Source organism: Malus sylvestris, chromosome 7, assembly GCF_916048215.2.
Source record: "Malus sylvestris chromosome 7, drMalSylv7.2, whole genome shotgun sequence".
Lineage (NCBI taxonomy): Eukaryota > Viridiplantae > Streptophyta > Magnoliopsida > Rosales > Rosaceae > Malus > Malus sylvestris.
Window position 1 is genome coordinate 33,819,129 of NC_062266.1, and position 26,519 is coordinate 33,845,647.

General features: G+C 37.2%; 3 protein-coding genes across 5 annotated transcripts; 1 reads left to right on the forward strand and 2 right to left on the reverse strand.

Moving 5' to 3' along the window:
- Positions 1-9,091: 9,091 nt before the first annotated feature.
- Positions 9,092-11,241, reverse strand: LOC126630431 (plastid division protein PDV1-like). 2 transcript variants are annotated; one of them, XM_050300565.1, is made up of 2 exons: positions 10,797-11,241; positions 9,092-9,943 (listed from the first exon to the last, which is right to left on the reverse strand). In XM_050300565.1, exons 1-2 carry the CDS (start codon positions 11,115-11,117, stop codon positions 9,452-9,454), a joined length of 813 nt encoding a protein of 270 aa, XP_050156522.1. In that variant the 5' UTR covers positions 11,118-11,241; the 3' UTR covers positions 9,092-9,451. The 2 variants fall into 2 exon arrangements, with proteins under 2 accessions (XP_050156522.1, XP_050156521.1); XM_050300564.1 differs by having other exon boundaries at positions 9,092-9,952; positions 10,797-11,239.
- A 2,885-nt stretch (positions 11,242-14,126) lies between these two features.
- Positions 14,127-15,938, reverse strand: LOC126629975 (low affinity inorganic phosphate transporter 4-like). Its single transcript, XM_050300146.1, has 2 exons — positions 15,038-15,938; positions 14,127-14,821 (listed from the first exon to the last, which is right to left on the reverse strand). Exons 1-2 carry the CDS (start codon positions 15,933-15,935, stop codon positions 14,127-14,129), a joined length of 1,593 nt encoding a protein of 530 aa, XP_050156103.1. The 5' UTR covers positions 15,936-15,938.
- Positions 15,939-18,773: 2,835 nt separating this feature from the next.
- Positions 18,774-25,678, forward strand: LOC126627681 (mitochondrial carrier protein MTM1-like). Of its 2 annotated transcripts, none has more exons than XM_050297192.1 (12): positions 18,774-18,934; positions 21,944-22,092; positions 22,230-22,494; positions 22,851-22,940; positions 23,333-23,461; positions 23,699-23,758; positions 23,851-24,021; positions 24,190-24,292; positions 24,629-24,720; positions 24,799-24,948; positions 25,126-25,184; positions 25,265-25,678. In XM_050297192.1, exons 3-12 carry the CDS (start codon positions 22,249-22,251, stop codon positions 25,395-25,397), a joined length of 1,233 nt encoding a protein of 410 aa, XP_050153149.1. In that variant the 5' UTR covers positions 18,774-18,934; positions 21,944-22,092; positions 22,230-22,248; the 3' UTR covers positions 25,398-25,678. The 2 variants fall into 2 exon arrangements, with proteins under 2 accessions (XP_050153149.1, XP_050153148.1); XM_050297191.1 differs by lacking the exon at positions 18,774-18,934 and adding an exon at positions 19,854-20,042.
- The last annotated feature ends 841 nt before the right edge of the window (positions 25,679-26,519 follow it).

Genomic DNA, 26,519 nt, shown 5'->3' on the forward strand with positions numbered 1-26,519 from the left:
TGTGGTCTCTCCTAGACCTTATCACTATGGATTTACCTAAAAACTACAGGTTTCGGATCATTGTAACGCATTGGAGTTTGACTCGACAAGAATATTTCAATAATTTCTCAATTTAAGCGCCCTTTATATGTATATATATATATATATATATATTGTACTTATGAAACAGAACGATCGCTTCATCATATTGCATTATGTATTGAAACTGTTATGGAATATTACAAACATATATTTCTTTTAAGATACAATTTTAAAGGGCAAGTTGCTTTCAATTTTAAAATAAATTATTTGTACAGTGATGACTTCCACTGAATATTAACAGGCACACAGAAAAAATCTCTCTAGATCATGAATTTCCTTATTGGTGGAATTCATATTCAACATATTAATAAATTGATAAAAATGCTAAAAATGATTAAAATGTTAAAAGTGATATTTCACCATTGCATGAAAAGTATGTAATAATTGTATGATAAACCATAGTGATTTTGCGATACATATTCAGTTTAAAAAAAAAAAAAATTGTTAACTTTGAGCTTCCTCTCTGGAGATGTTTACAGAAAAGAGAGCAAGATTGTCACATGTTAAATGTGATTTTTCTTCACTTTTCTAATATATTTATGTCATGCATGCATGTCACCTGGAACCTTTATAGCATTTTCACCCATTTTAGTGAATTTGACTTTAGGAATGGAGTTATGGCAGTTACTATTCACTTAAATGGTAAATTGACATGGCTGTTACTATATTCTCCACCCATTGTGAATAGTAACGGACATGGTTTTACTATTCAGAAAGATTTATTTATTTATAATTTATAGTTCAATTATAGTAATTATTGAACAGATGAGATTAATTTAGAATAGGTGACTATCATTATGTCACGTGTTCATGTCTATAAAAATATTTGTTTAGATTTTAATAAATGAATTGTGCTACATCTTAAAAACTTAATAAGATATACGTAATAATTACATGTAAACATTGGAAATTTTTATTTATATTTTTCCTAAATTTTTTTTTTGAATTTTTAAAAAGTTATTATTACAGAAAATAATAAGAATCATTGGATTAAAATGAGAATTTGAAACCGAGGTCTTAGATTTGGCCACGTGTCGAGTACATTGGAAATAGCCGTTGTGGTGGACCCTAGGCGACAAAATCTTTGTCGCCCCACTCTTTTAGTTGGGTGCGTGTACTAATAACACATTGCATGTGCCTGGTGCAAAAAACTAAAAAATCAGAGGCCGCGCTGACGTTAATGCCATGGATTTAGATCCGGACTCATAATCGACATGGCTGGCGGCAAACTTGGTGACCCAAAAAATGGGTGGATGTGTTTTGGGATGGATTTGAAATCTAACCATGTCAATTTAACATGAATAGAAATGCTTTTAAGATCTCAATAAACGTACCTGGATCTTTCGAGGACCAATTTCTGGACAATATATAGCTAAACAAATTAAAGCTATTTATGCCCTTGGCCAAAGGGGGTTGTTGCATAATTTAGTGAAATACTCAATAATAGACTGTCAAGCACACAAAATTGAAAGTTAAGAAACAGCCATTATTTGCCGCTGCATTTTCACCTAATATCAATTGAATGAGAAAAAAAAAAAATCCAGAGCGCATAATATCAATTGAAGATGATGATACTGTGCATTAAGACACGAAAGTGATGAACAGTTTAAAGGTAATCGTGTATATTTTGGTTTAAGAGATTCTACTTTACACCGTGTAAAACACATGGTGTTTAGTTCCTACAATTTGAGTAATCATACATTTTTTGCAACCATATATAAGTTAGAGAAATTTTTTGTATGTATTAAAAACACAGTACCGTAGTATTAACATTTCACGCGTCATAACTTTAAGCTAATTTTTCATTGCTCAGACCATTAGCGAGTGTGTTAAATTCTCACAACATTATATTTTTAAAGATAGTATGTGGATCAAATAGATTATTTTAAAAAGATATTTCTGTAATGGGATGAAATACATACACACACTAAAGCTATGTCACTGTAATGGAACTAACTTCCACATTATTAGGTATCAAACTCATCCAACCAAGTGCAAAAGCTACCAAGCTTAAAGCTAAATGGTTAGATTAATAAAGTATAAGTTTCACAAATTGTATTCCAAATATAGATCATAAACTATATAGTGTGCACAGAGGTGGACTGGTGATGCAAGTCATGGTGTGTAACACAAGAAGATCTCGATATTTTAACAATGGCATATTATTTATATAAGGTGGGAGGGGGCATGGGTACACAATAAATCAAACGACGCACTACTACCTCAAATTCTCAATCATCACAGGATGATTGCAAACAATTGTGTTTGAAAATTTGAAAATATTATCCTTCTGCATAAGTGTGTGAAATTTGCTTAGTTTCTGTGTCAGTTTCATGATGTTTATTTTTCACTTGAGAAGCTGCTGCATCTGGTTTCTTAAATCGATTACTTTATTACTGTATATATTTTTGAACAAAGCTAGGATTACAAACTATGTGCAGGTCACACTGGCAAAGTGGCATCATGCAAGATGGTGAAGATGGTGCGATGGTAATAATCCCGGGTCCAATAATCCCCGCTTGCCGCTGACAACTTTTACCAAAACATGTAACAAAAACTGACACTTTTAGGTTTGTAATTCAAAAGGTTCAACAACTTTTTACACTGCTCACTTAATTCCCAATTGTGCTCGCAACGGCCATAACATTTTTGATAATTACGGGTAGTTGCCAAAACAGTAAAGTAGAAATTAGATCTTTCTATATATATATATATATGTATACGTATATGTATATGTGATTAAATAGTTATATTTAATGAGGGCAGTCCATGCAGAGTATTATGCAAGTCACTACTAGCTAGCACGATTGTTTTGGATATGAACAATATTTGGCTACTCAAAGATGAGTAAGAATTCATACTAAAAACTCTTAATGTTTTAATTATAGAGTTTTGTGCTTATGATTAGAACCGTTCATACTATGAATCACATTATAAAGACCATCTTTGTAAAAAATAAATTAAAACTAAGATCGTTTAGTCAATCTATTGTAGAAAATAAATAGACGGTCCGTAATGCTTTTACCAATACCGTTCATTTGTTTTTAAATAGTTTGATGACTAAGCGACCTTAGTTTTAATTGATATTTTGCAAAGGCGATCTTTATAGAGTGACTTATAATATCAACGGTTCTAATTATAAACACGAAGTTCTATAAATTTACAACGAACAATTTTAAGTAAGAGTTCATACTCGTTTTTTAGTAGCCAAGTATTATTCTTTGGATATTTAGTCTATCAGCTCCTCACCAGTTACCTAGTTTAAGGTTATTTGTGTCAAATATTCATAGAGACAGGTCATTAGGCCATTTAGTGTCCCAAGTTCACCATCTATTATTAGGTGTTCGGCTTCATAATGATAGGTCTTGGGAGTCGATTGGTACTATTAGAAGTAAAACCATACACTTATATTTGTATTTTATTTTCTCAATTTCTTGATATGAGATTTATATTCAACAATTTGGAGTATTTTTATCTGGTCTTTTTTTTTTATATATAAATTTACTTTTTTAGACGGAAATTAGACTTTTTTTTGTCAAACGACAAATGTTTATTAAATACGTAAAGAAAGTTTACATCAATAGCAAGTAAATCGAAAAGCCACTTAAGCATAGTTCATTTTAAAAATGAAACAACCGTGTCCTGTTACAGAACCCGACAGTCTTTACTTTTGTTTATAGAAATTAGATGTTAGATAATTCGATTTTACTTGCTAATATCTGAGTTGCTGTGGAATCAAGCAAGAAAACAAATAACAAATCCAAGGAATGAAACAAAAGTGAAAGATGATGAGAGCAAAATCTTATCGAGTCAAACACTCGAAATTGATTCAGAAGCCAACTGTCCAGATTAAGATTGTTTATCATACATTGACACACAAATATATATATATATATATATATATATATATATAATGATTATGTATGTATGTATGTATGTATAATATATTAAAATATTATTTGTCATGAAATTGCATTAGTATTTCTTGCGCACTTTGGCAGATGCACGAATAACCAGTAATTAGGATATAAAATGGAAATATCTTGTCGACGTTTTACATGTATATATAACGACATATATAGTATATCTTATCAAAATTCTCAATTTCCTGTTTGTTGTAGTCTGGACGCACTCATCGCACTGTTCTCTGTGGAAGTATTTATGTACAGCAAGAGGGGGCACACACTTCCTTACATTCTCAAAGGACCTAAAACCCCATCCCAATGTCTCCAATAGGATAATACTACTTCACCATCAAGGTATCTGAGGAGCGGGGTAATATTTCTCTGTTAATAATTGACCGAAAAATATTAGAATCAGTCACCCACGCACGTAAGTATATAAATAATGATTTGCCGATCATAACAAAACTTATATCAATCTAATTTCAAAACAACCAACAATTCTCAGTCGTCAACAGTTGTATATACATGCATTATAGGAAAAGGGTGTTAGAAAATTGATTCAGTTAATATACAAAATGAAATCCTCATAAAACTTTACTAAATAAGAAGTTAATTTCTACAAATTAAGTACTGGAAAAGGAGGAGGGGGAATGTGGTGAGGCAAAGGAGGGAGAGGGAAAGAGTAGCAGGCTTTATGGCTGAGAGACACCAGTTGCAAGTTGCATATATGCATGGGGATGCCTGGTCTGCTGTGTTTTGCAAGTGGGTTCTCACTCACACTGTGTTCCTTTTTTCTTCAAGTTTTAGTGTCTTCCAAGTTAATGAACAATGACAACGCACAACTGAGGAGCCCATTGTATTTGTATTCAAAACCTACATTTGCTTTATTTGCTTTCGTTTCAACTGGATAGCAAGCACGGTCCCCCCACTCACTCAGCTAATGAGTCTTCAGAGCTGCAGGAAGCAGCCACCACTTAGCATGGTTCGCCCATCCTATATATCAATATTTGAACATTTTCGGGCTACATTTATGTGCTACGTATGCTATACATGCATTGGGATATGTTTTACATCTTTAGTCGTAATTTTTATTCATTTGTTTGCTATCAAAATTTCAATCCAAACAGTTGAAGCTCCGACCTATCCGAATTTCCACCTGATTTGCTAGGTTCATGTTTAATAAACAATAAAATATCTGCAAAAATGCGGTTACTAAGTGATAATGCATTTAAAATAAAATTATATTTTCACGATAGACAACATAAATCTACTTACATTTAGAAATCAAACTTACCACAAAATTATATCATTACTGTATCTCAAAAATATATCGTTGTCGTATCCGTGAGACTTTCGAATGGAAACAACTAGCCCATGAAGAAAGCCGGTCTTGTATTACTAGCATGGTTGAGTTGGACCAGGACCTTCAAACTTGATCGTTTGAAAGTGATTAACATACGCTCCACCAAATCATGCTAAATTAATGGAAATCATGACTTTTTTAGTTGAAGGTTGACGAATCATGGTCGACCCTGATCCCTCACGTTCTCATGTACGACAACCGTCCAAGAACACCCCTTTTTTCTTCAATAATTCATATTTTATTTTCAAATTTTTGTCTACAAAATTCATCAGGAGGGCCCTGAACCAAGAAAGACAAACGGATGGTTAAAACGTGAAAATATATATGGAGCTGGGCCTCTGACTGCCACCCAAATTGCAACTGTCTCTAATTTGTGTGTATGCGTGGCAGGCTTCAAGAAGAGTCATCACTGCTTATCACGTGACACGTGTCACCGTCAAGCACCTTGGCCCCACTAGGGCAAAGCACTCAAATTTCACCAACCGACAACGATGGTTAATCGAGTTATGGCCTTACGGGACGGAGGAAATGTGTCGAAATTTATTCCGCATATATATATATGTAGGATTATAAAGATAATTCTTTGTTTAATTAAATAAAAAATTTGGGAAAACATGACCCTTTTCATTCTTCTTTTTTGGCTATGGTGGCATGGACCATATGGTCGGTCCATGGAAGAAGATTTGATTTGGACAGAAGCTGCTCATTGAACTTGGAACCAAAGCAACGTCTTTTTTCTGTTATACTTCTTTTATTATCAACGTAACATTCCAACTTCAAAATCTCATATGCAATGTCACACAGCAATCAGGTGGACTTTATATTGTTTAGTACTTGTCCAAACCATCTATTCTCAAAATCATTTGCAATGTTGTGTTCCGATTCGTTATGGGAATAATGTTGAGATTGGTCACATGAGAAGATATTCATGAGTATTCAAAGTAAATTGCTTTTATGTCTTCTGTCTCCTTCAATTCAAAATGAAGTACTGCCTATTTTTCACGTTGTATTGCTTGAACATTATAGTCGTTTTGAGATCTAATAGTATATCAAATCTTTTCAAAACTAAAAGTATATAAAAATTTGCTGCAATATCATATATATACCATGCAAGTGGAAAACTGTGATGTTTTTGTGTGGCCAACTGAAAATTAGCAGTTTCCATGCCTTCATAATTTGAATGTATATACATTTGCATAATATAATATTAATTATTTCTGTGATAAACATGTGCGAGCCTGCATTCACGTGTGTATCTCAGTATCTTTGTGAAGAGGACACTTCTGCATTTGAGATCAAGAAGAAAGACAAAGAAAATAAACATTTGCTCTCTTCAGCTTACTTTATTTGTGTGGACACTTGACAGCTGGTAAACTTTATAAACAAAAAACATACAAAACTTAAACCATTAGATTGTGTTTTGAATCATTCCAAAAAGATAAACATCTTTTTTCTTTTATATTTTATAATTTACGTGCATTTCAAACCATCGGATGACCATTTTACTCAGTCTTGCTGTAAAGTTGTGTTGTTCTTTCTTTGCGGATCCCCTCCTAAAATATCTGTTACTGTTTCGAATAATTTAGCGGCGTGTCTTGGTCAAGACTATTTGTTCCAGATCTACGGGTTAAAAAGTTTATCTTTTTATCTCTCCCCCCTCTTAATCTTTCGTCCATTTCTTCTCCTTCTTGAACGGTTACGATATTAAACAACGTCAATATCTTATATATATATTTTTTATAGAAATAATAAGACAAAAAATAAAATGTGAGAGGAGGGGAGGAGGATATAAATAGGAAGGAAGAAAATTCTACTCCTTTTATGTGGCGGTGATTTGAGTTTCGTGCCCCGCTTACAAACCCAAAAGAAAAGGAAAGATGGATTCGATTAAACATTACCATCTTTTTTTTATGAAATTCTCGTATAAATATCAAATTTCCTTTTTCATTTTCGAGTTGACCTAGTACCTCGTTTGGTTGACATTCTCTAGCAAAAGGGACATAAAATCTTTATTGTCAAATTTAAGATCACAAAAGGATCGGCCGAACAAGAAAAGTTGGACAAATGAAGGGATGTTTTCACCTTGTCGACGTTCTCTATTTTTATTTTCTCTCTTTTCAACGTGTAACTTTTGAGTCATGTCACTGTCATCCAATAGGAAGTCCAAGAAAGTGTTTACACATACCACTTGCAAATTATGAGGCTAATTTCTTCTTCAAACCCTATTTAACTTTTCGTTTTTTGCCACCTAAACAAATTAAAAGCACACCAAAATAAAAAACGCCTAAAGAATTGATATTCCGACATTATTCCTTTTTGTAATTTGGCATTATCTTACAACAATAATTTTTTTTTTAAATTTAAACATTCATTCTGCACAATTCGTTTCCTTTTATTATTGAGTCTGATTCTAAAATCATAGTGGATATGCTTGGTGAGTTAACTTGTGATCCTCGCACCCTCTCTAACTTGGTGGCTTCTTGTAAGTCTTTAATGCATGACGACATATGCAAGATTCAACACACTTATAGGGAAAGAGAAATATTCACAAATAAATGAGCAAGAACTCGTCTTCTTTGGAGTATGGCTGTCATATTTCCGAGGCTCCTCCGATGGTGTTGGTACTTTAGTTCAGGAAGATTTATGGGAGTTGCCAGATCCAGATTTGTTTAGTTGTTTTTGTATTTTGTTGTTGTAGGCCTTCCCTTGTACCCCCCAAAAAAAAAAAAACGAAATTAGTCGGAATACATATTAATAAAAAATGAAAACTAATGAAAATGGTTTGAAAACTTTGAATTTTAACGATAAGGACAAAATAAAAGGTAAAGTGAATAGTACCATGATTGACTTTTTAGTATAAAAATGTGATTTTTCGTTAAATTGAACAGTACTGAAAGCTTTACGTTAAAGTTCCCTATTAAAAATCCGCTAGGGTTCGTCAACGAATGGGTTCTGGATTTTCCTAGTTGCATGTGACGATGCTGTGGCATGGTCGGGATTGGCTAGAAAAATACCACCTAAAGTAGTCCGCGGTCAAATTAGGGTTTTGACCTAAAAATTGAGAGTGAAGACAGAAGAGCTATGTTGACTCACCGACGACGACGTTTCAAAGTCTTACAGGGGCGGGCCCATGCAAACAGCCTCTCGGACTCCAAAGTATCGAGAATGCATTCAACCGCATTAGAAATCTGTAGGCCCGTTATACCACCAAACCTATTCGAGGCCCATGTTTTGAGGAGACGTAAATAGTAAATGGAGCACATTGAACAAACTAGGTACCAAACTCACAGATATTGTACGCTCTCGTTATTCATGTGAGTGTAACATGAAACCTCACAAGTGAAAAGAAATATCGATATATAGTAATACTAATCGGTAACAGTAATTAATTAGGTTAATTTCAAGAGTTTCTCAAAGTGATCAAGAATACGGCTGATGTCAAAATTTTATTTTTTTTTAACAAAAAATATTATCTACACTAAGATGTAGAGGGTAGATTTAACCTCACAATGCACTAGCACTAATATTGTTCAGATTCTTCTTTGGTAAAAAACAAATCTAAGATTTCTCGCTTACAAATTAAGACCGTTGTACTAAGCGGCAGGGATGATGCTGATTTTAACAACGAAGAGGACTCGTTTTCTCTCTAAGATTTAATAAATTCAAGGTACGTTAGAAGAAAAAAAAAAGAAAAAAAAAAAAAGAAAGCGTCAAACTTGGAAGGTAAAAGATGGGGTGCCGATTAAGAAAACATATCGCTTTTCAATTCCCTCCAAACTGTTTGCAATAGACCATTGAATGACATACCACCATAACTGGGATATACACTGAATTTCCAACAGACAAGAAAAAGAGAGACGGACTTCAGTAATCTGGAGATATACGCAACCAATTTGAAATAATAACAGTAGAGAAGCCAGACAACCTGTAAACAGCTAGGGTCGTCACCACTACAGTTTGAGCGAGGACCGCCTGCGGGCTTACAAGTTACCAAACTTCTTGTCAAATTCTCCAAATCTTTCCGTGGGAAGAAATCCGACAATAACAAGAGTCCGGCGACCTACCACTGGATTCCCTGCCTCAGAATTTTTGAAGTTCAGAGCTAGCCCCTGGCTAATAGAACATCCAAGTTGCTGTAACGACCAATAGACGGTGAAGTTTTTCTAGCATTTCTGTTGATGTGGTTTTTATCTTCCAGCTTCTGTGGATGCTCCTTAATACCTACTTGATTCAGATGCACCAATGCAATCATGCTAAAGGCCACCAATGCAGCATTTCCAAGTATTCCACCCGTATTTTCCAATTTAAGCGTTCTTTTAGCAAAATTGATACTTGAAATGAGAAATTTGATCAAAATGTTAGACTTCTTCCCTTCAGAGGCCACCAACTTCTCACCAGAAGGACTGATCGGAGGACCGTAAAGACTTTCAGGAGAAACTAAACGGCTTGCATCACAGACATCTCCAACAAAGGCAAGAGCTTCCTCAATAACTTGGTACTTCTTACCATGGTGCTCAGACAATCTCATTGCTAGAACAATACGGCTCTGCTCCAAGCGTGCAATCGCAGCATCTCTCTCAGCCCGCTGCTGCACCTGCACAGTCTTTAGAAGAAAACAAACTGACATAAATTAGCTGAGATGAGAATACGCCCAATAGCAATTCACAAATTTGAAACCCAAACAGTTAGTTTCACAAACAAAATGACACAGCATGAACAGAAACACAGAGAACTTCACCCTTTGAATGCAATGCTACTGTCGTAATACACAACAAAGTCCCAATATAACTTTAACGCATGGATTTCAAAACTGGACATGAAATGCATTCAGCACAATCGAATTCAAGAATTTACCCTGCAACCACTTGACCTTATGACTTGTGTGCTAGTGCGTAATGCGCATCCTACACAATTGCCAGCAATTTCACAACCTTTTGTGTTTCTTATCCCTTACTCATCACAACGTCTTTTGCTCTACGGAACTAGTCCCGATCCTATGTCTTTCTAACATCAGCTAATCATGTTCGGAACTTCAATTGCCTTTCTGAAATCACTCATAAAAAGAAGGAACACAAGCAGACCAAGTTTCATAATTTCATAAGCTGTAAGCATTGGCCTATTTGCTGCAGAATTTATGAAATTACAACAGCACAAACCATACATCATACGTTGATTTTTCCTCTATGATTTTTCCACTTTGTTTCTCCATTTTCTCAGCAACCAAACAGAAATTAACAATTACACGGGACCGATAAATATCTTGAAAATTTGGAGTCCGAAAGAACTATTATTTACATTATCCAAGCATTTATACATTAATTTCGAATGAATACATCTCAAACCGACCCAATCAAGCATTTAATCACTCATCTTCAAATTTCCACCAAATTTCTCAGCAACCAAACACAACATAACCAAACAAGGCGTAGAAAAAGCCACGAACTTACATGGAAAAACTCGAGCTGGTCCTCGAGGTTCTCGAGCGCGGTGCGAATCGCATTGAGGCTCTTGGCCTCCCGAATCGCCGAGTCATCGTCGTGTTCGACCCGGAAGTCCTTCAAGTACACGTAGCCCGCCCGGTTCTCATCGGCGGCGGCGTCGTTGGGTTGCTGCTGTGGCTTCTTCTCACCGGAACTTCTGAGGGACTTGACGGAGTTGAGGAAGTGAGCTCGGGAAATGGAGTGGATGGCGTCGCTGAGCTTATCGTGGAGGTCCCAAATCTTCTCGAGGACTGCCTCGATTTCTTCGACTTCCATGTCCCATTTCATGGAGGGAAATTTGGGGGAAGAAGAAACCAAACTATATTTCTAGGGTTTTCAGTTCAATTCAATTTTTCAGGGTGTGGTCCGCCTTAAGCGATTCGGGTTTGTTATCTGGCGTGGCACACAGAAACACGACCACTTATTGTATAAATGGTGTGAAGTTTAATTTTTAAGTTATTAATTTTTTATCACATATATTTTACCATTTGTATGGTAACACATGATCTATTATGTGTTTTGGTTACTTTGAAAAATCTTTTAGGAACACACCCTGGTAATACAAGTAGTTGGAATTTCAAGTATCATACTATTTGTAATATGATATTTGGTGTATAGGTCATGTTTCCGACACATAAAAATTATCTTCCAGCTACATGTATAAGTTGTAATTTTTTTTTAAGTAATCAACTAGTAGCTTCACCACGACAGTCGACCTTTTCGGGGGTTGAAAAAATTGATAGAAATATTTCAGTCTCCTTGATCACTATAGTGTAATCCACTAGCGCTGGAAATCGAACCCAAAACTATGTTGTGTGAAATACAAACATAAAGGGTGCGTTTGTTGTACCAGACTATCTCGGACTGGACTAACTTTATAGGCTAAGGTGGACTGGCTTAGACTAGACTAAGCTGAATTGACTTAGTGAAGCGTTTGGTGCAGAGTCGGACTAAGACGCAAAATAAGGACAAAAAGGAAAAAAAAGGTTTTTGTTAACAAAACTTTCTCCAAAATTTTCTAAAGAAAACTAACGAAAAGTCCAAAAAAAAAAACTTTAGTTTCAATGAAAAATGACAAATAAAGGTAGTGAATAGTACCAAAGAAATGTAAAAATGTGGTTTTTCGTTAAAAGTGAACAGTACCGAAAGTGTTTCGTTAAAACTCTCAATTTTCTAATACAAAGAAATTGAACCCAACATCAAAATTTTCTGCTGAATCCAACTACACCTAGCAACCAAAATTTACATTCTCTCAAGAACGTGATTTGAATCCTCAAATTTTACACTCTCTCACCTCAAAAACAAACATTTCCAATAAATCAACGGAACCCAAAAGCCCAGTTGAAAACCCTTGGAATTTTTCAATTGGGAACTCAACTTTCTATTGAATTACCACTCATATGAATTAGAAGAAGCCAAATAAAAATCACATTGATTTTTCGAACTTTCTGTCACATCCCGGGCCCGCTCCACCACCGTAGCATGATATTGTCCGTTTTGGGCCCTAACCATGCCCTCATGGTTTTGTTTTTGGGAACTCGCGAGCAACTTCCCAGTGGGTCACCCATCTGGAAGTGCTCTGGCCTCATTCTCGCTTAACTTCGAAGTTCCTGCGGAACCCGAAGCCAGTGAGCTTCTAAAAGGCCTCGTGCTAGGTAGGGAGGTGAATATACATTTAAGGATCACTCTCCTAGGCGATGTGGGATGCTACAATCCACCCCCATTAGGGGCCCGACAACCTCGTCGGCACACTTCCAGCTAAGGATTGGCTCTGATACCATTTGTCACATCCCGGCCCGGGGTGGATCACTTCCTGGGCCCGCTCCACCACCGTAACATGATATTGTCCGCTTTGGGCCCTAACCACGCTCTCACGGTTTTGTTTTTGGGAACTCACGAGCAACTTCCCAGTGGGTCACCCATCTTGGAAGTGCTCTGGCCTCCTTCTCGCTTAACTTCGGAGTTCCTACGGAACCCAAAGCCAATGAGCTCCCAAAAGGCCTCGTGCTAGGTAGGGCGATGAATATACATTTAAGGATCACTCCCTTGAGCGATGTGGGATACTACACTTTCAAACTCATCTTTCCATTGATTTTCAATCTTTCCTCATTTTCCAAATTACCCCTCCGCTCCTCTCTCTCCCCCTCCCCCCTCAAACTGTCAAATATGTCCCAAAAACTCAACCACTTTTCGTTTTCCCCAATTTTAATATCCAACCCAACCTGCAAATTTCTCAGGGCAGCAGGAAGCCAAACATCCGCTTATTTTCTAGTCCCCCTTAATACCCAGCGAGAGCTTGGGATTCGATAGCTTGCTTTAGCGAACCCCGGAGGGCCTCGTAGTCGAGGCGAGTCCCACTTATTTTAGTTCGAGGGCATACCAAACACAATATTATAGTTCTACTTAAGCCAGTCCAAACCATTCCCTCCTAAGAAGGTGAAACAAACGCACCCAAAACTCCCTAGTAATTTCTTCACTCTTATTAGTACAAATTTTGAGCTAGACCTACTAGTTTGATATCTACCTTTCGACAAAAACAGAGTAACTAGTTTGATATAATAGGGATGCCAACAAATATATCGACAAAATTACTATCCGTATATTGTCCACGCATTTGACACTACGTTTATATAATTGTTCATATGGTTGTCAATTAAAATTTACGTGACAAATAATTTATGGTTCGATCCAATTCATTTTCTTTATCCCAATCTCTTGTACATTTATCTAATCAATAAAATCAGAACTTCTATTTATAATTTTAATTTTTCAATCATTGAACATGATTTTATACCACGACAAGTGGCCAGTAGAAAAGTGCGGACAACAGCTCTCTAAGGAAAATAACGGAAGATTTTGAGTTCAATTAATACTTTGTAAGTTGTGAATTTGCTTAATTGTGGTTATTAATATTATTTTCTTAGGTACATATATAGATCTAAAAAAAAATTAGACTCTTTTATCTTCATATACGGCAGTAAACATATACGCACATCTTCATTTTCATTTCTTGTATGTTACATGAAAAATTCAAATAAAAGAAAGAAAATAAACGAATACAAACCTCACCCAAACTCAAAAACTTTTTTGTTTTTCTTTCTTCTCGCTCATCGATCAAATTTTGTTTTCTTCGACTTCAAAGTTCGATCGGAACACTTATAGCAGCTCTTATTGGTATTGCTAAGGCATGGATATCCGAGCAAATGACCACAACTTTGCTCGAGCTCATTTATTTGATATATATTATTTTCTGAATAGTAACGCTTTGCTAGCTAATCAAACTCCTTAATTAACTACCTAGTACGTCGTCTTTGTTGTCGCTGATGTATTGGTACCAGTCATCTGTGTTCCAGCGTCGCGATCACTGCTACCATCCTCTCCGGAGATCTCCTCCAAGGACCGGCCTTTGGTCTCAGTAACCAAGAATGTGAAGAAAAACCCAAGCATGTTTGTGATAGCCAAGAATATCATAGCCTTCTGAATTTCCTTCACTTTACCATCTAAAGTATAGTTTTGCACCCCAAATGCACCCACCATGGCCCCGGCCTTCCCCGCCGCCGCACTCAATGCGTGACACGTGGATCTAATCCTAGTCGGAAACAGCTCAGCCGGAAGCACAAACGTGGTGCTGTTGGGGCCAAAGTTGGCAAAGAAAAAAGTGAGGCCGTATAAGGTTGCAAACATGTACTTGTTGTTCTTGAGGTCGTCATATTTGTAGCCTATGATGCCCATGAACAAAGACATCATGAAGAATCCCACAAGTTGGATCTTGAACCTGCCAAGTTTCTCGATGAAGAAGACGGTGAACCAGTAACCAGGGAAGGTGCCGAAAAACGCAACTACAAGCATTGCTCGAGAGGTCTCGAACATTTCTCGAAGCGCGTTAACCTCGACGTCCTTTTGAGTGAGACCCATCACTGGGAAAATGTCCTTTTGTGTTAAGTTTTGGCTATAAAAGGCGATATCCAACAAGAACCAAGTAGTTGTTGTACCTGAGGCATATAGCAAACGTCAGACCGATAAGATATCTAGCTAGAGAAATATTCTACGTAAATTCTTAACCCGAAAATATACGAATCCAATGTTTTATCTTATTAATATATCTTGTTGGAGATAAGTGGTATCATTTTACTAATTATTTACAGTATTTGGTATATAGTTGATGTTTTTACGAGGTAAAAAAGCGAGTATATATGAAGGGTACGTACCAATTAGGTGTTTTCCGTGACGCCTAAGGAACTCTCCGGAGAATAATGAGTAATCATTGGCAGCCTTGAACTGGGCCAACTTATCTTGTTCATCTTGGATTTCGATATCCAAGACCCTACCCATGTCAGCAGCTGCTTGCTTGGCGTTGCCTTCAATCAAGGCGGTGTACCGACCTGTTTCAGGCATTTTCATCCTCCAGTAGAAAGTGGCAAGTGCGGGAAAAGCTCCAAGCATAAGCACAATCCGCCACAGATAGTCCGCCTGTGGCTGCGTGGACATTACATTCGAATAATCCACAGGGATGGCGTTGAATGCCGGTGCAGGATACAGGTCGAGGAAGATTTTCGACAATGTCATAGACACCAACCCTGCAAAAATGATTCCGACACCCTGCATCGCAAACACCGCTGCTATAAACATCCCACGAGTCATTTTGTTGGCGTATTCAGACATGATCGTGGCGGAGAGAGGGTAATCGCCGCCGATACCAAACCCTAACCAAAACCTGAAGAAGCACAAGGTTGTCATAACAGAGCCCGCTGAGGAGCCAAATGATAGGCCGGAGCAAATGGCACAAATAACCATCATGATTAGGGTTATCCCGTAGACCTTCTTTCGGCCTAGTTTGTCACCGAGCCACCCGAATACGAGCTGACCCGATAGGGTTCCGACTAAGGCAACACCTATCACGAAGTTGTTGACGTCCTGTGGGAGCTTCCCCGGCTTTCCGGTGCCAGGCTTGTAGTAGTAAAGGCGGCCAAGGAGTTTGGAGACGGTGGAGATGCAAAAGAGGTCGTAAGCGTCGGTGAAGAAACCCATTCCGGCTATGACAATAGCCGTTACGTGGTACCATTGTGTTCTGGCTGAGTCCAGTGCATGCAGCACGGCTAAAGCCATTTTAGTAATTCAAAACTGGGGCCTTATACTCGATTGTTTGTTGTGTGTTTTCTGCTGGTGTAGACGTGGGTGGTAATGATTTTATATATAGGCGCTCATTTGTACGAATTATTACAAGGACGGACGTTTATACCTAGGTTTTGAGGAGAACTACAAGAAATCACAGAGGGTACGTATCAAGGATATTCCACATATATGCTTTATGCTTTGTGACTTTGTAATAAAATGGTTTATTCTAATTAAGATTATGGGTTAATCAATGACAAAACTTGATATCTTCAAGCAATCATAGCCACAGTGGTGGAAAGGAGATGAACAATTGCATGACGGCGTGGGTTTGAACCCCGGTGGTTAATCTAACACCTAATCTAACAAAATATATCATTTGAAGAAGAAAAAAAAAAAAAAACAATCATAGCCACAATTAGACTAATCCGTACTAGGATCCTTCTACGTATTAACAAGAGTATAAAACATGATTGATGTGTCCTACTCACTGTTCTAAAAATTCTCGCCTAGCTGCCAGGCTGCTGGTCACCACCCCCGAGTAATCTCTAGGTGTTTGAAATTTAAGAAAGAGCAACCCGCCTAGACCGCCTAACTTGCCCCGACCCACTAAGTCGCAACTCTCACTTAGATAGACAATAAATAATTTTCATTTTACATTATGTTCTAATACTTTATAATTTATATGTTTTTATATTTTACAATTTATCTATCTCAATGTAATTATATATCCTTTAAGCATTAAATACTTATTTGTACGATATATAATAATATATCTAAATCACCTAGTCCACCTAGTCCGCCTAGGCCTGGCCTAGCCGTCTAGGCGGTAAACCCCAACCCACGCAAGACTAGCACCTCGTCTTTAAGAATATTGTGGCATCCAAGGAGATCAAATTATCTTCAACTTCCCAGACAAATTAACCCATCAATTTTCTGGGTTTTGTAAGCAAGCTGCTAGGTAGCTAGCTATTAATTTTGTAATTGTCCTCTGGAATGTGGATGGTAACTATCTTGATATTATGCTAAATCTGTCGCTGTCTTTGTCTTTCGGCGTAGTTACTATCATTCTTTGTGAACATTATATGGTTTGACAATTTTGTATTGTATGATCATTGTCCTTTGTGAATTTGGTCGAATATGCTCTATATCTTTGAGTAAAAAACGAGGCTGTAATCTTAAGAAATATTATTGGGGGTTTGTCAATAAAAATAGTATGCGCAGCGGATAATTTTTTTTGGACATAGCATGTAAATTGGCATTTTATCGAACATTAACATTGGTAGGCCTAAGACCATTTGCTAAGACCTAGTTTGGGAGTGAGGTGTTTAAAAAAAAAGCACCCATGAAAAAAAGCTATGAGGGTTTTAGGTGTTTGGTAAACTGAAAAAAAATGGCTTATTTTGGAAGCTGCTGTGAGAATAAGCTGAAATCAAAAGAAAAAGCTAAAGCTGCTATTTGCAGCTTTGGAAAACTGGCTTTTTTTCAAAGCACACGGAGCTACAATGCTTCTTTAATGAAAAGACCCACTATTAGACTGCTTTTTTTTTCCAAAAGCACTTTTACAAAAAAGTTTACCAAACACTCTGCTGATTTATTTCACAGCCGCTTATTCTCACAGCACAGCCGCTTATTCTCACAGCAGCTTTTTTTCAAAGCACAGCAATACCAAACCAGCCCTAAGTCATATTGCACATCTATCGACATATGTCAACATCTTTCGAGCATGTCAACTGATATCAATAGTTTTTGAGCGAACATGCCAATAGATGTCAGAGTGAGCCTATTGAAAGATAAAGATACCTATAGCAATACATATAAAGACATGAGGCTGACAGCTGAAGAAAGTTGCAGTTTTACCATAAAACTAATTGGCAATATGAGGAGTAGCCAACCTCTTATAAGCCCATGCAAAGTCTGTCATCTCATCAATGTAGGACTCATTCTCAACACACCCATTCACGTGTGGCGAATTTTCAAGACGTGGACAACACAACGGGGTGACTTGGAGCCCATGTGGTAGTTTGGCTTCACACATGAGACAACATGCCCTGATACCATGAAGAAAGTTGGGGTTCCACCATAAAACCAATTGGCAATATGAGGAGTAGCTCAACCTCTTAAAAGTCTATGCAAAATCCTTCATCCCATCAATGTGAGACTCATTTTCAACAACAGCCACCCTGCCCAGTATCCATAAAGGCAATTCGTCGAGGACAACTTCTAAAGGCATCTCAGATTTTTAAAATACAACACTCAGCTCTTTCATGTATAATTTCTAAGCTTGAAGTCAGCCCACCTTGCTCCAAGGTGGATCAGATTCGCCCCTTGACGACATCAGGTTTGCTGTTCCCAATATGGTGTCTCATTTCTGTCGACTTCTTCATTTTTTGACACGTGTTATACCACGTAACACTAGCTTATTAAAAATTATCAGAATTAAGTTGAGATTAAGTGGTATGAGTCATGACACATGTCAAAAAAATTAAAAAAAAGACACGGAAGAGACACATTTTGAAAGGACAGCAAGCCCTGGCCGCGAACTTAGGCCTTGTTTGGCACACCATATAAGACACCGGATAGTATTAATAATACGGAGTGTTTGATGTTTGTTTGTATTAAATAGTCACCGGATTAAACAATCCGGCCCATCTATTTTATACGATGAACGCCCGCTTGCTTATCCTCTCCAAAACCACGGTACAATTTAGTTGGGCGCTCTTTCCTCTCTAGACGAAGCCACTCTCTGCTCCAGGTTAGTTTTCTCACGCCTTCTTCTTCATCGTTGAATCCCAGTTCATCTTCTCATTTTTCTTCTTTTTCTTCTTCCCAGGTTTCCCTCCCTCTGTTCTTCTTCTTCGTTTCCCCTCCCCGGTTCAACTCTTTCATATCTCTCTTCTCCCTCTACACTTGCGTGAAAAAAGAAAAACCCAAGTCTATCCGAAAATTGTCAACCATGGAGAACGGTGAAATTCCCGAAGACGCCAATGAACGTAAGCCCTTTTTTCTTAATTCTCTGGAGCTTTTCATTAATTTGGTGTTCGTCGTTATTCTTACGGTTTAATTTTGTCTTCGTCGTGATTCTTATGGTTTAATTTTTGTGGGATACTACTGGTTTTAGATTGCCCATGTTTCCTTTCTCTCTCTTTCTCCTAAGGTTTTGTGCTTTTTGTTCTTCCTTTATCTGCAACTATTGTTTTTTAAGTTAATTTTAGCCTGTGCTTTTTGTGCTACTACCCCTCTCCGGCCAAGATCTCCGCCCGCTCCTCCACCTCCTCCCAAGATTTCCACTTCTCCACCGACATTGCACGTAGTTAGCTGTTATGGTTTAATTTTTGTGGGATACTACTTGTTTTAGATTGCCCAGGTTTCCTTTCTCTCTCTTTCTCCTAAGGTTTTGTGCTTTTTGTTCTTCCTTTATCTGCAACTATTGTTTTTTAAGTTAATTTTAGCCTGTGCTTTTTGTGCTACTACCCCTCTCCGGCCAAGATCTCTGCCCGCTCCTCCACCTCCTCCCAAGGTTTCCACTTCTCCACAGACATTGCACATACTTAGCTGCTAGAATTTGGCCCTTTTAGCAACTCAGTTTAATGGCTAGAATTTGGCCCTTTTAGCAGCTCAGTTTAATGGCTAGAATTTGGCCCTTTTTGCAGCTTAGTTTATTGGAAAATAGTTTGAATAAATAATACGGTCATTAATCCGATACTGTACCAAACGCCCGATTAATTTAGTCAGTACTATCCGGTGATTATTTATCCTATCCAACAGAAATAGTTAGTACAGTCCGAGTTGCCAAACGAGACCTTAAGGTGGCTATACATGTACTTATGGCTAATTGGTTAATTGTTTCACATGTGTTTTTCTTATTGGAACTAGCATATGGGCACACCACGGTGAGTTAGCTGTGAAGGTACCATTCTCTTTGTCTCGTTGAGAAGTATGGTTTTCATTTTTGAATCACTTGATTTCATTGAGTATTGAAGAAGTTATGAATGTTTAAAGTTTACTTAGTTTCCGGCGAGTTTTCAAGTTTTCACTCGGACTAGTCAATTTTGAGGTTATTTTCCGGCAATCTCTGGCAACCATTGGGCTTTGAAATAGGTATAATCTTATTCTACACTTTCCTATCTTTATTTTGATATATTATGGGTCGAATTTGATTAAGAAACGATTGAGTTACGAAGCTTTGAAAATTACCCAAACTTCTGGCCAAGAGCTCCGGGACACTTAACGGAGTTTTTAACGGAATGACCAAAATAATGGACGGTGGACAATCTCATGGACCACTTTAATCGATTTGGAATCTCAGGAACTATTTTGACAATTTACCCTATCTTCAACTATAGAAATGAGGTTCAAGGGGATCTCGCACAAGGCTTGGGCCGCCTGAATAACAAGTTTAGAGTTACCTTCCACCATGATTTTTTAAAACCCTTTCGTTTTGCATACTTTAGGCCCTCCTTGAGAGCCTTCGCCTCCGCTTCATTAATGGTAGCCCCATCAAGATTAAACGCTCCAGCACCGATCATATTGCCATGTTCATTCCTAATAACAAAGCCTACATCAAATTTCTCCTGCACAACAGAGCCACCAAAATTTAGTTTAATAAAATTATGGTCATGGGGTGTCACTAAATATGATGTCTACTCTCTTTTTTTGCAGCCAAATCACAGTTTTAATTGAAAACTCTCCATTAGAAGAGGCTCCCCGCATTAATCTATCCGTCGTTGGGTGACTAGGAATGGTCTCATTGCAAACCTTTTAACTGTGTCAACGCTCAAAACTTGGTTTACTTTAGTTTGGTTCCAACAATTATCTTCAATAATATCACTTACCTTCAAGCTCCAATCCATATTACTTATCTGATCCTCAGGAACAAGATGAAATCATTCAATAAGGAATAAGGAAAAACCCAAACTCGGCCCCCAAACCAAACGTCTTGACCATCATCCACAATCCATCTCATACCCTTTCTGTTCACATCCCTATTTTGAAGGGCTTCTCATTATGCCATGAATAACAGTGAAAATGTCAAAATGAGAAGGTTGCGAGCACTTTTTTTCTTTATTTCAATATGTATTGGTAATTATTGGTTTGTTATATTAACACTCCACAAATTGTTGAATAAATCTCACATACTTAATACACCATACACTTGCTTTTTCAATGAAAAATTATTTTAATACATCCCACATACTTTCCCATAATAACCTCACACCTCACATTCTCAATATTTTCTATATCCACCCCATATTTTCTTTACACCCACATTTCTTAAATCTTATAAAGCTTTTAATTTGGACAAAAAATGCCGACTGAAAATTTGACAAAAGATGCCGCTTGAGATTTAAAACATATGTGGGTTGTTTTCGATTCCACAATTAAAACTCATGTCGTATGTTTTTAATATTTGATGGTAATTTTATGTGTTTAATTCTTCATGTAATCCCTGTGATCCCTAAAAGATGAATACGAACATAGAAACTTGAATAACGTAGCAAAAGCAAGATTAAATAATTATCGATGTCGTCAAAATCACTAAAACAATAAAGAATATGAAGTCTTACCTCATGTGAAACTTCCAAAACATCTATTTCGTGTTTCATTCATCAAAAATATTTTTTTTCTCAATCAAAATGTTTGTAGTTTAATTGATTAGGGTTTTGTTCAACAATAGAGGGACGGAGGAATTTTGATAGTTGAAGAAGATAAATAATACGTTAAAAGTGATTTGAGGTGTATTTAGAATATATATTTTTTAACCTAATAAGGTCAAAATTGTCATTGCATAGTAGGGTAAATAAATTATTTAATATTAAATTTTAATGTGGGGTGCTAATATAAAAAACCTAATTATTTTGATTTTTTAATTAATAATTTTTTTATTTAAATGACGGTGAGTAGCCAATCAGTACTATTCTCACTTTGAAGTAGATGTCTTATGTTCGAATCTCGTCAATGACGAATTCGATACCAAATTAAGTTGTGCGATTCACATGTAGGTTTTACTGCCAAAAATTAGTCGCTCTCACAAACGCTGCCAAATGTGGCCTTTACAAACTCCACGCCGCTGATACGCTTCTTCTCCCTCTGTCCCTCTCTCTCTCTCTCTCCTCGCCTCCCTCCCTCCTCTTGCGCGCCTTACTTTCTGGTGAGCCTTTTGTTTACTGCTCTCTCTCTTTCTCTCTCTCTCTCTCTCTCTCTCTCTCTCTCTCTCTCTCTCTCTTATTTCCTATTTCTCATTTAAAAACAAAAATAATTCAATTTTGTTGGGTCAATACTGATCAGAGAGGGCGCGGCGAATAAGATGGTGGAGTTGGAGCGAGCCCAGAATCCATGGATGAGCATGGAGCAAACGCACTCGGTTGGGATTGACGGTGTAGATTTGTCGGGCCCGGAATCAACCGCTACGGTTAGAGATGGGGCTGAGTTCTCTGCCGCGCAGCTTCCCAGAACCTCGGACTGGCAATTGGGAGTTGCCGAGCGAGCTTTCTCGGCGGCGGGGGCTGCGTTTTTATCGGCGATTATTGTTAATCCGCTTGATGTTGTAAAGGTATGCCCTTTGATTTGTTTTTGTAGTCTGTTTGGTTTCCGAGAAAGTGAGAAAACGTGTAAAACGAAACCGACATTCATTGCATTTGATTTTAAATTTATTTATTTTAGGATTCATTACAATTTAGTAGCAGGGGAAGAACTGAAATGTTGAATTTTGGGTATTTTTGGTATATGGGGTTTTAAAAACACAACAACAATCAAAACTTTACCCCACTAAGTGGGGTTGGCTCGCCAAGTCTTCCGTTAGCTCCAAGTTTTAAAATTTTACGAAAGACTATGATCAAAATTTTGGTTGTTTTAGTGATTTGGAAACATGGACTGAGCAAATGTTGTTGTTTTTATATGCTGTTGCAGACGAGGTTGCAAGCTCAGGCAGCTGGGGTTCCTTACTCGCATCCACTAAGTAATGTCATTAGTCGGATGGCATATTTCGGGCCAAGCATGGTATGAACGCCTTACTTCTATGTCCTAAATTTAGATTCGTAACCCTTATTCTGTTTGCTTCTGTTGTTATGGTGGTGTAACTATAATCCGAAATGAAATGGTTTACATATGTCGCATAGGTGTCTCGGCATGAAACCTTATAATCTTTCAATTAGCTGACATATTTAATGTTATGTGGTATTGTGAGTATGAGGAGTTACATGTTAGTATTTTCCCTAGGTTATTGAAATTACCCGAGAGGCTGGGATATGTAATATTTCTGTTTGACGGTTTCAGTGCAGCCTCTTGGATTTTTCTTCTCTTTTTTTCCCCCTTTTATTTTCTGTTGATTTAGCAGAAATAATGTTGTTCTCCTTTTTTCACTTTTGTTAGTTTATTTTTTGTGTGCTCAGATGTTTGCGGATCTAAGGTGTTCACCAACATGCACTCGAGCTGGAATTCAAGGCACTGTTTCAATATGTCCTCCAGATTGTTTTCAGTACAAAGGCACATTGGATGTCTTCTACAAAATCATTAGACAGGTGGGTGGGTTTTGCGGCGTTGTTTTAGATGTATTAGTGATGTCGAATGTTCATGAAAAGAGAACTGTAGTTAAAAATGTGCACCTGCTTATTTGTTTGTGATTATATTGCTTTGTTAATTCCTGTTTGTAAATCATGATATGTGTGCATAGTGCTTATCCATGCCTGTCTAAGTAGTCACCTTCATCTCTCTACTGTTCTTGTCTGTGATTTTGACTTTGGAGAGTGAAATTGCAGGAAGGATTTGCAAGGTTATGGAGAGGCACAAATGCAGGGTTAGCCCTCGCTGTTCCAACAGTAAGTTTTTAACGTTATCAGGTCTTAGTTGGGTTTCCTCTTGGGCATGCCATTAATCTTTCGTTTATGTGACTTGCCTTTTTGTTAATCAGGTGGGAATTTATCTACCATGCTATGATGTGTTTCGCAACCGGTTAGAGGAATTCACTGCCCATAATGCACCAAGCGTGACAGCTTATGTCCCGCTAGTTGCCGGCTCTTTGGCTCGCTCATTAGCTTGTGCAACTTGCTATCCTATTGAACTTGCTAGAACTCGCATGCAGGTAACTTGGAAGTTTAGAACTTCATATTAAGCTTAATCTTGTTCTACTTTCATGTTATAGATGTTTTCTCAGATTTGTTTTGGCAAAGTTTGGTCTGGCTTTCAGAGCCGACTTGTGGAGGCTTCTTGTACCTTAATTTATTTTAATTTATCAAAATTTTTTTATTAGGCATTCAAAGTGATACAAAATGGCGGGAAGCCTCCTGGTGTTTTGAAGACTTTATTTGGTGTCGTCTCTCATGTCAAGACGACAAGTCATGTGCAGAGCAACTGTAAGACCATTTTTTCCTGCATTCCTCAGATCCATTTTTTCATCCTTCTCTTTTTCGAACTTTCAGAAATTTGGCAGAGAAGATTTTTCCCCCTTCAATTTGTAGAGGTTAAAATTTTATGAAATAACTTGGGGGAATTACGGAGCAAATTTTTTAGTTTAAATGGAATCACTCCTGCATTAACTTGTCCATGAACACAAATTAAGACCTGAAGTGAAATAAGTGACGATGAGACATCACTTCTTATGTTTTTTTTTTTTTTTGACGTTTGCTGCTTTGGCTTCACTTATTATTTTTTTATAGTTGATGCTTTTGATATAGTCTCTCTTTTATCAGTGCAAGGTTTTCGCATCCTGTGGACTGGTATGGGAGCACAGCTTGCTCGTGATGTTCCCTTCTCAGGAATCTGTTGGGCAACCCTTGAGCCAGTAAGGATTCATTCTTCCGATGGCTTATTCTTTTGTATCTTTACTTGCTTTAACAAAATCTTATTTCTGTCTGAACAGCTCAGGAGAAAACTTCTTGGTCTGGTGGGTGATGAAGCCAGCGCACTCAATATTCTTGGGGCAAATTTTTCCGCTGCTTTTGTTGCAGGAAGCCTTGCTGCTGCAGCTACATGTCCGTTGGATGTTGCAAAAACCCGAAGGCAGATAGAGGTAGTTTGCTTCTCTGTTCTGAATGGATCTCTTGATAAGCAGGAACTTCTTTTGATGAACATGTGATGCTTATAAACAATTCTACTGAAACTGCATTTCTGGGGAAATTTTTTATACTTTCTTTTTTATATATTTACCCTGCTCTTAATCTATATCTGTTTTGGAATAAAAAATCAGAATGATCCAGTCAGGGCAATGAAAATGACAACACGGCAAACACTAATGGAGATTTGGAGGTATCCCTCTAATCTATAAATTTTCCGATTATTCATTTCGATCTCTCCTAGGAATTACACTTACATTTATTCTGGTACAGGGGTGGAGGTTTGAAGGGATTGTTCACAGGAGTTGGCCCTCGCGTTGCCCGCGCTGGCCCCTCTGTTGGGATCGTGGTTTCCTTCTACGAAGTTGTGAAGTATGTTCTCCATCAGCGGTATGCAGCTTCATGATAGTGGGGCAGATCCATTTTTTCTCCTTTTTTGTGATCCTTCGATTGTGTCTCCTTTGATGCGGCGTCCCGAAACTTTGCAAAGGATGAGGAAACGATTTCGATACGGAAGATTAGCTACAAGTTTTGCAGATACAATAGATTTTTCCTCTAGTTTTGGATGTTTACTTTTTACTCAGTTTTGAGCAGACATTTTATCGTTTAGGTTCTGCCCTTGGCTTATTTGTCCAAATTTTTTCTGAGAGTTCATCTCAGTTAATTAAGTTATGCCGTTTCTCTAAATTTCTCTCTTGATCCCTAGTTTGCATATAAGATATTGAACTGGTTCGGGATTGTTGTAGGGCTTGGTAGGAAGTGATTTAAAATGACTGAAAGCGTTTTTCATGAGTGTTTTTGGAATCAATTCTTAGTGAAGATGTAAGTGAATTCTGAAAAAGTATTTTAAGTGCTTTCTGCAAGAAACACATAATCCGTGCTTCTTGAAGGAAGCACTTAAAAGTGCTTTTGGAACTCATACACACTTCAACCAAATGAGCTTTCAATTATTTTAAAATCACTTCCAAATGAGCACGTAGAAAACTCGTTTCTCACAAGTGATTTTGTTAGAAATACGTTGACAATTTTATTAAAAAGTCAAATTGAGGTAACACCTTTTCTTTTTCGTTACTTTTCTATAAGCGATTTTTTAGGCTTATTTGATTAACATCCTACATATTATTTATTATATCTCACATACTTAATACACCACACATTTGTTTTTTCAATTAAAAATTATTTTAATACACCCTACATACTTTCTCATAATACTTTTACACTCCACATTCTCATACACCTAATATTTTCCACATACACCCCCACATTTTCTATACATCTCAAATTCTTCAAATCTTATAATACTCATTTTCAATTTTTATAAATTAAATTGACTTAGGATTAAAACCCTAACATTCTTTTAAAAAGAGAATTCTACAATCCGGTCTATTGAACTTTAGTTTCATTAATTGAGTCATCACTGCCAATCTCCTTTTCCCTGTCTCTTAAGCATTTTGCTAACAAAAAAGGATTTCTGCCAAACCTAACAGAGCAAAGTAAACCCTAAAGGATGAATAAGAATGAAAAAGGC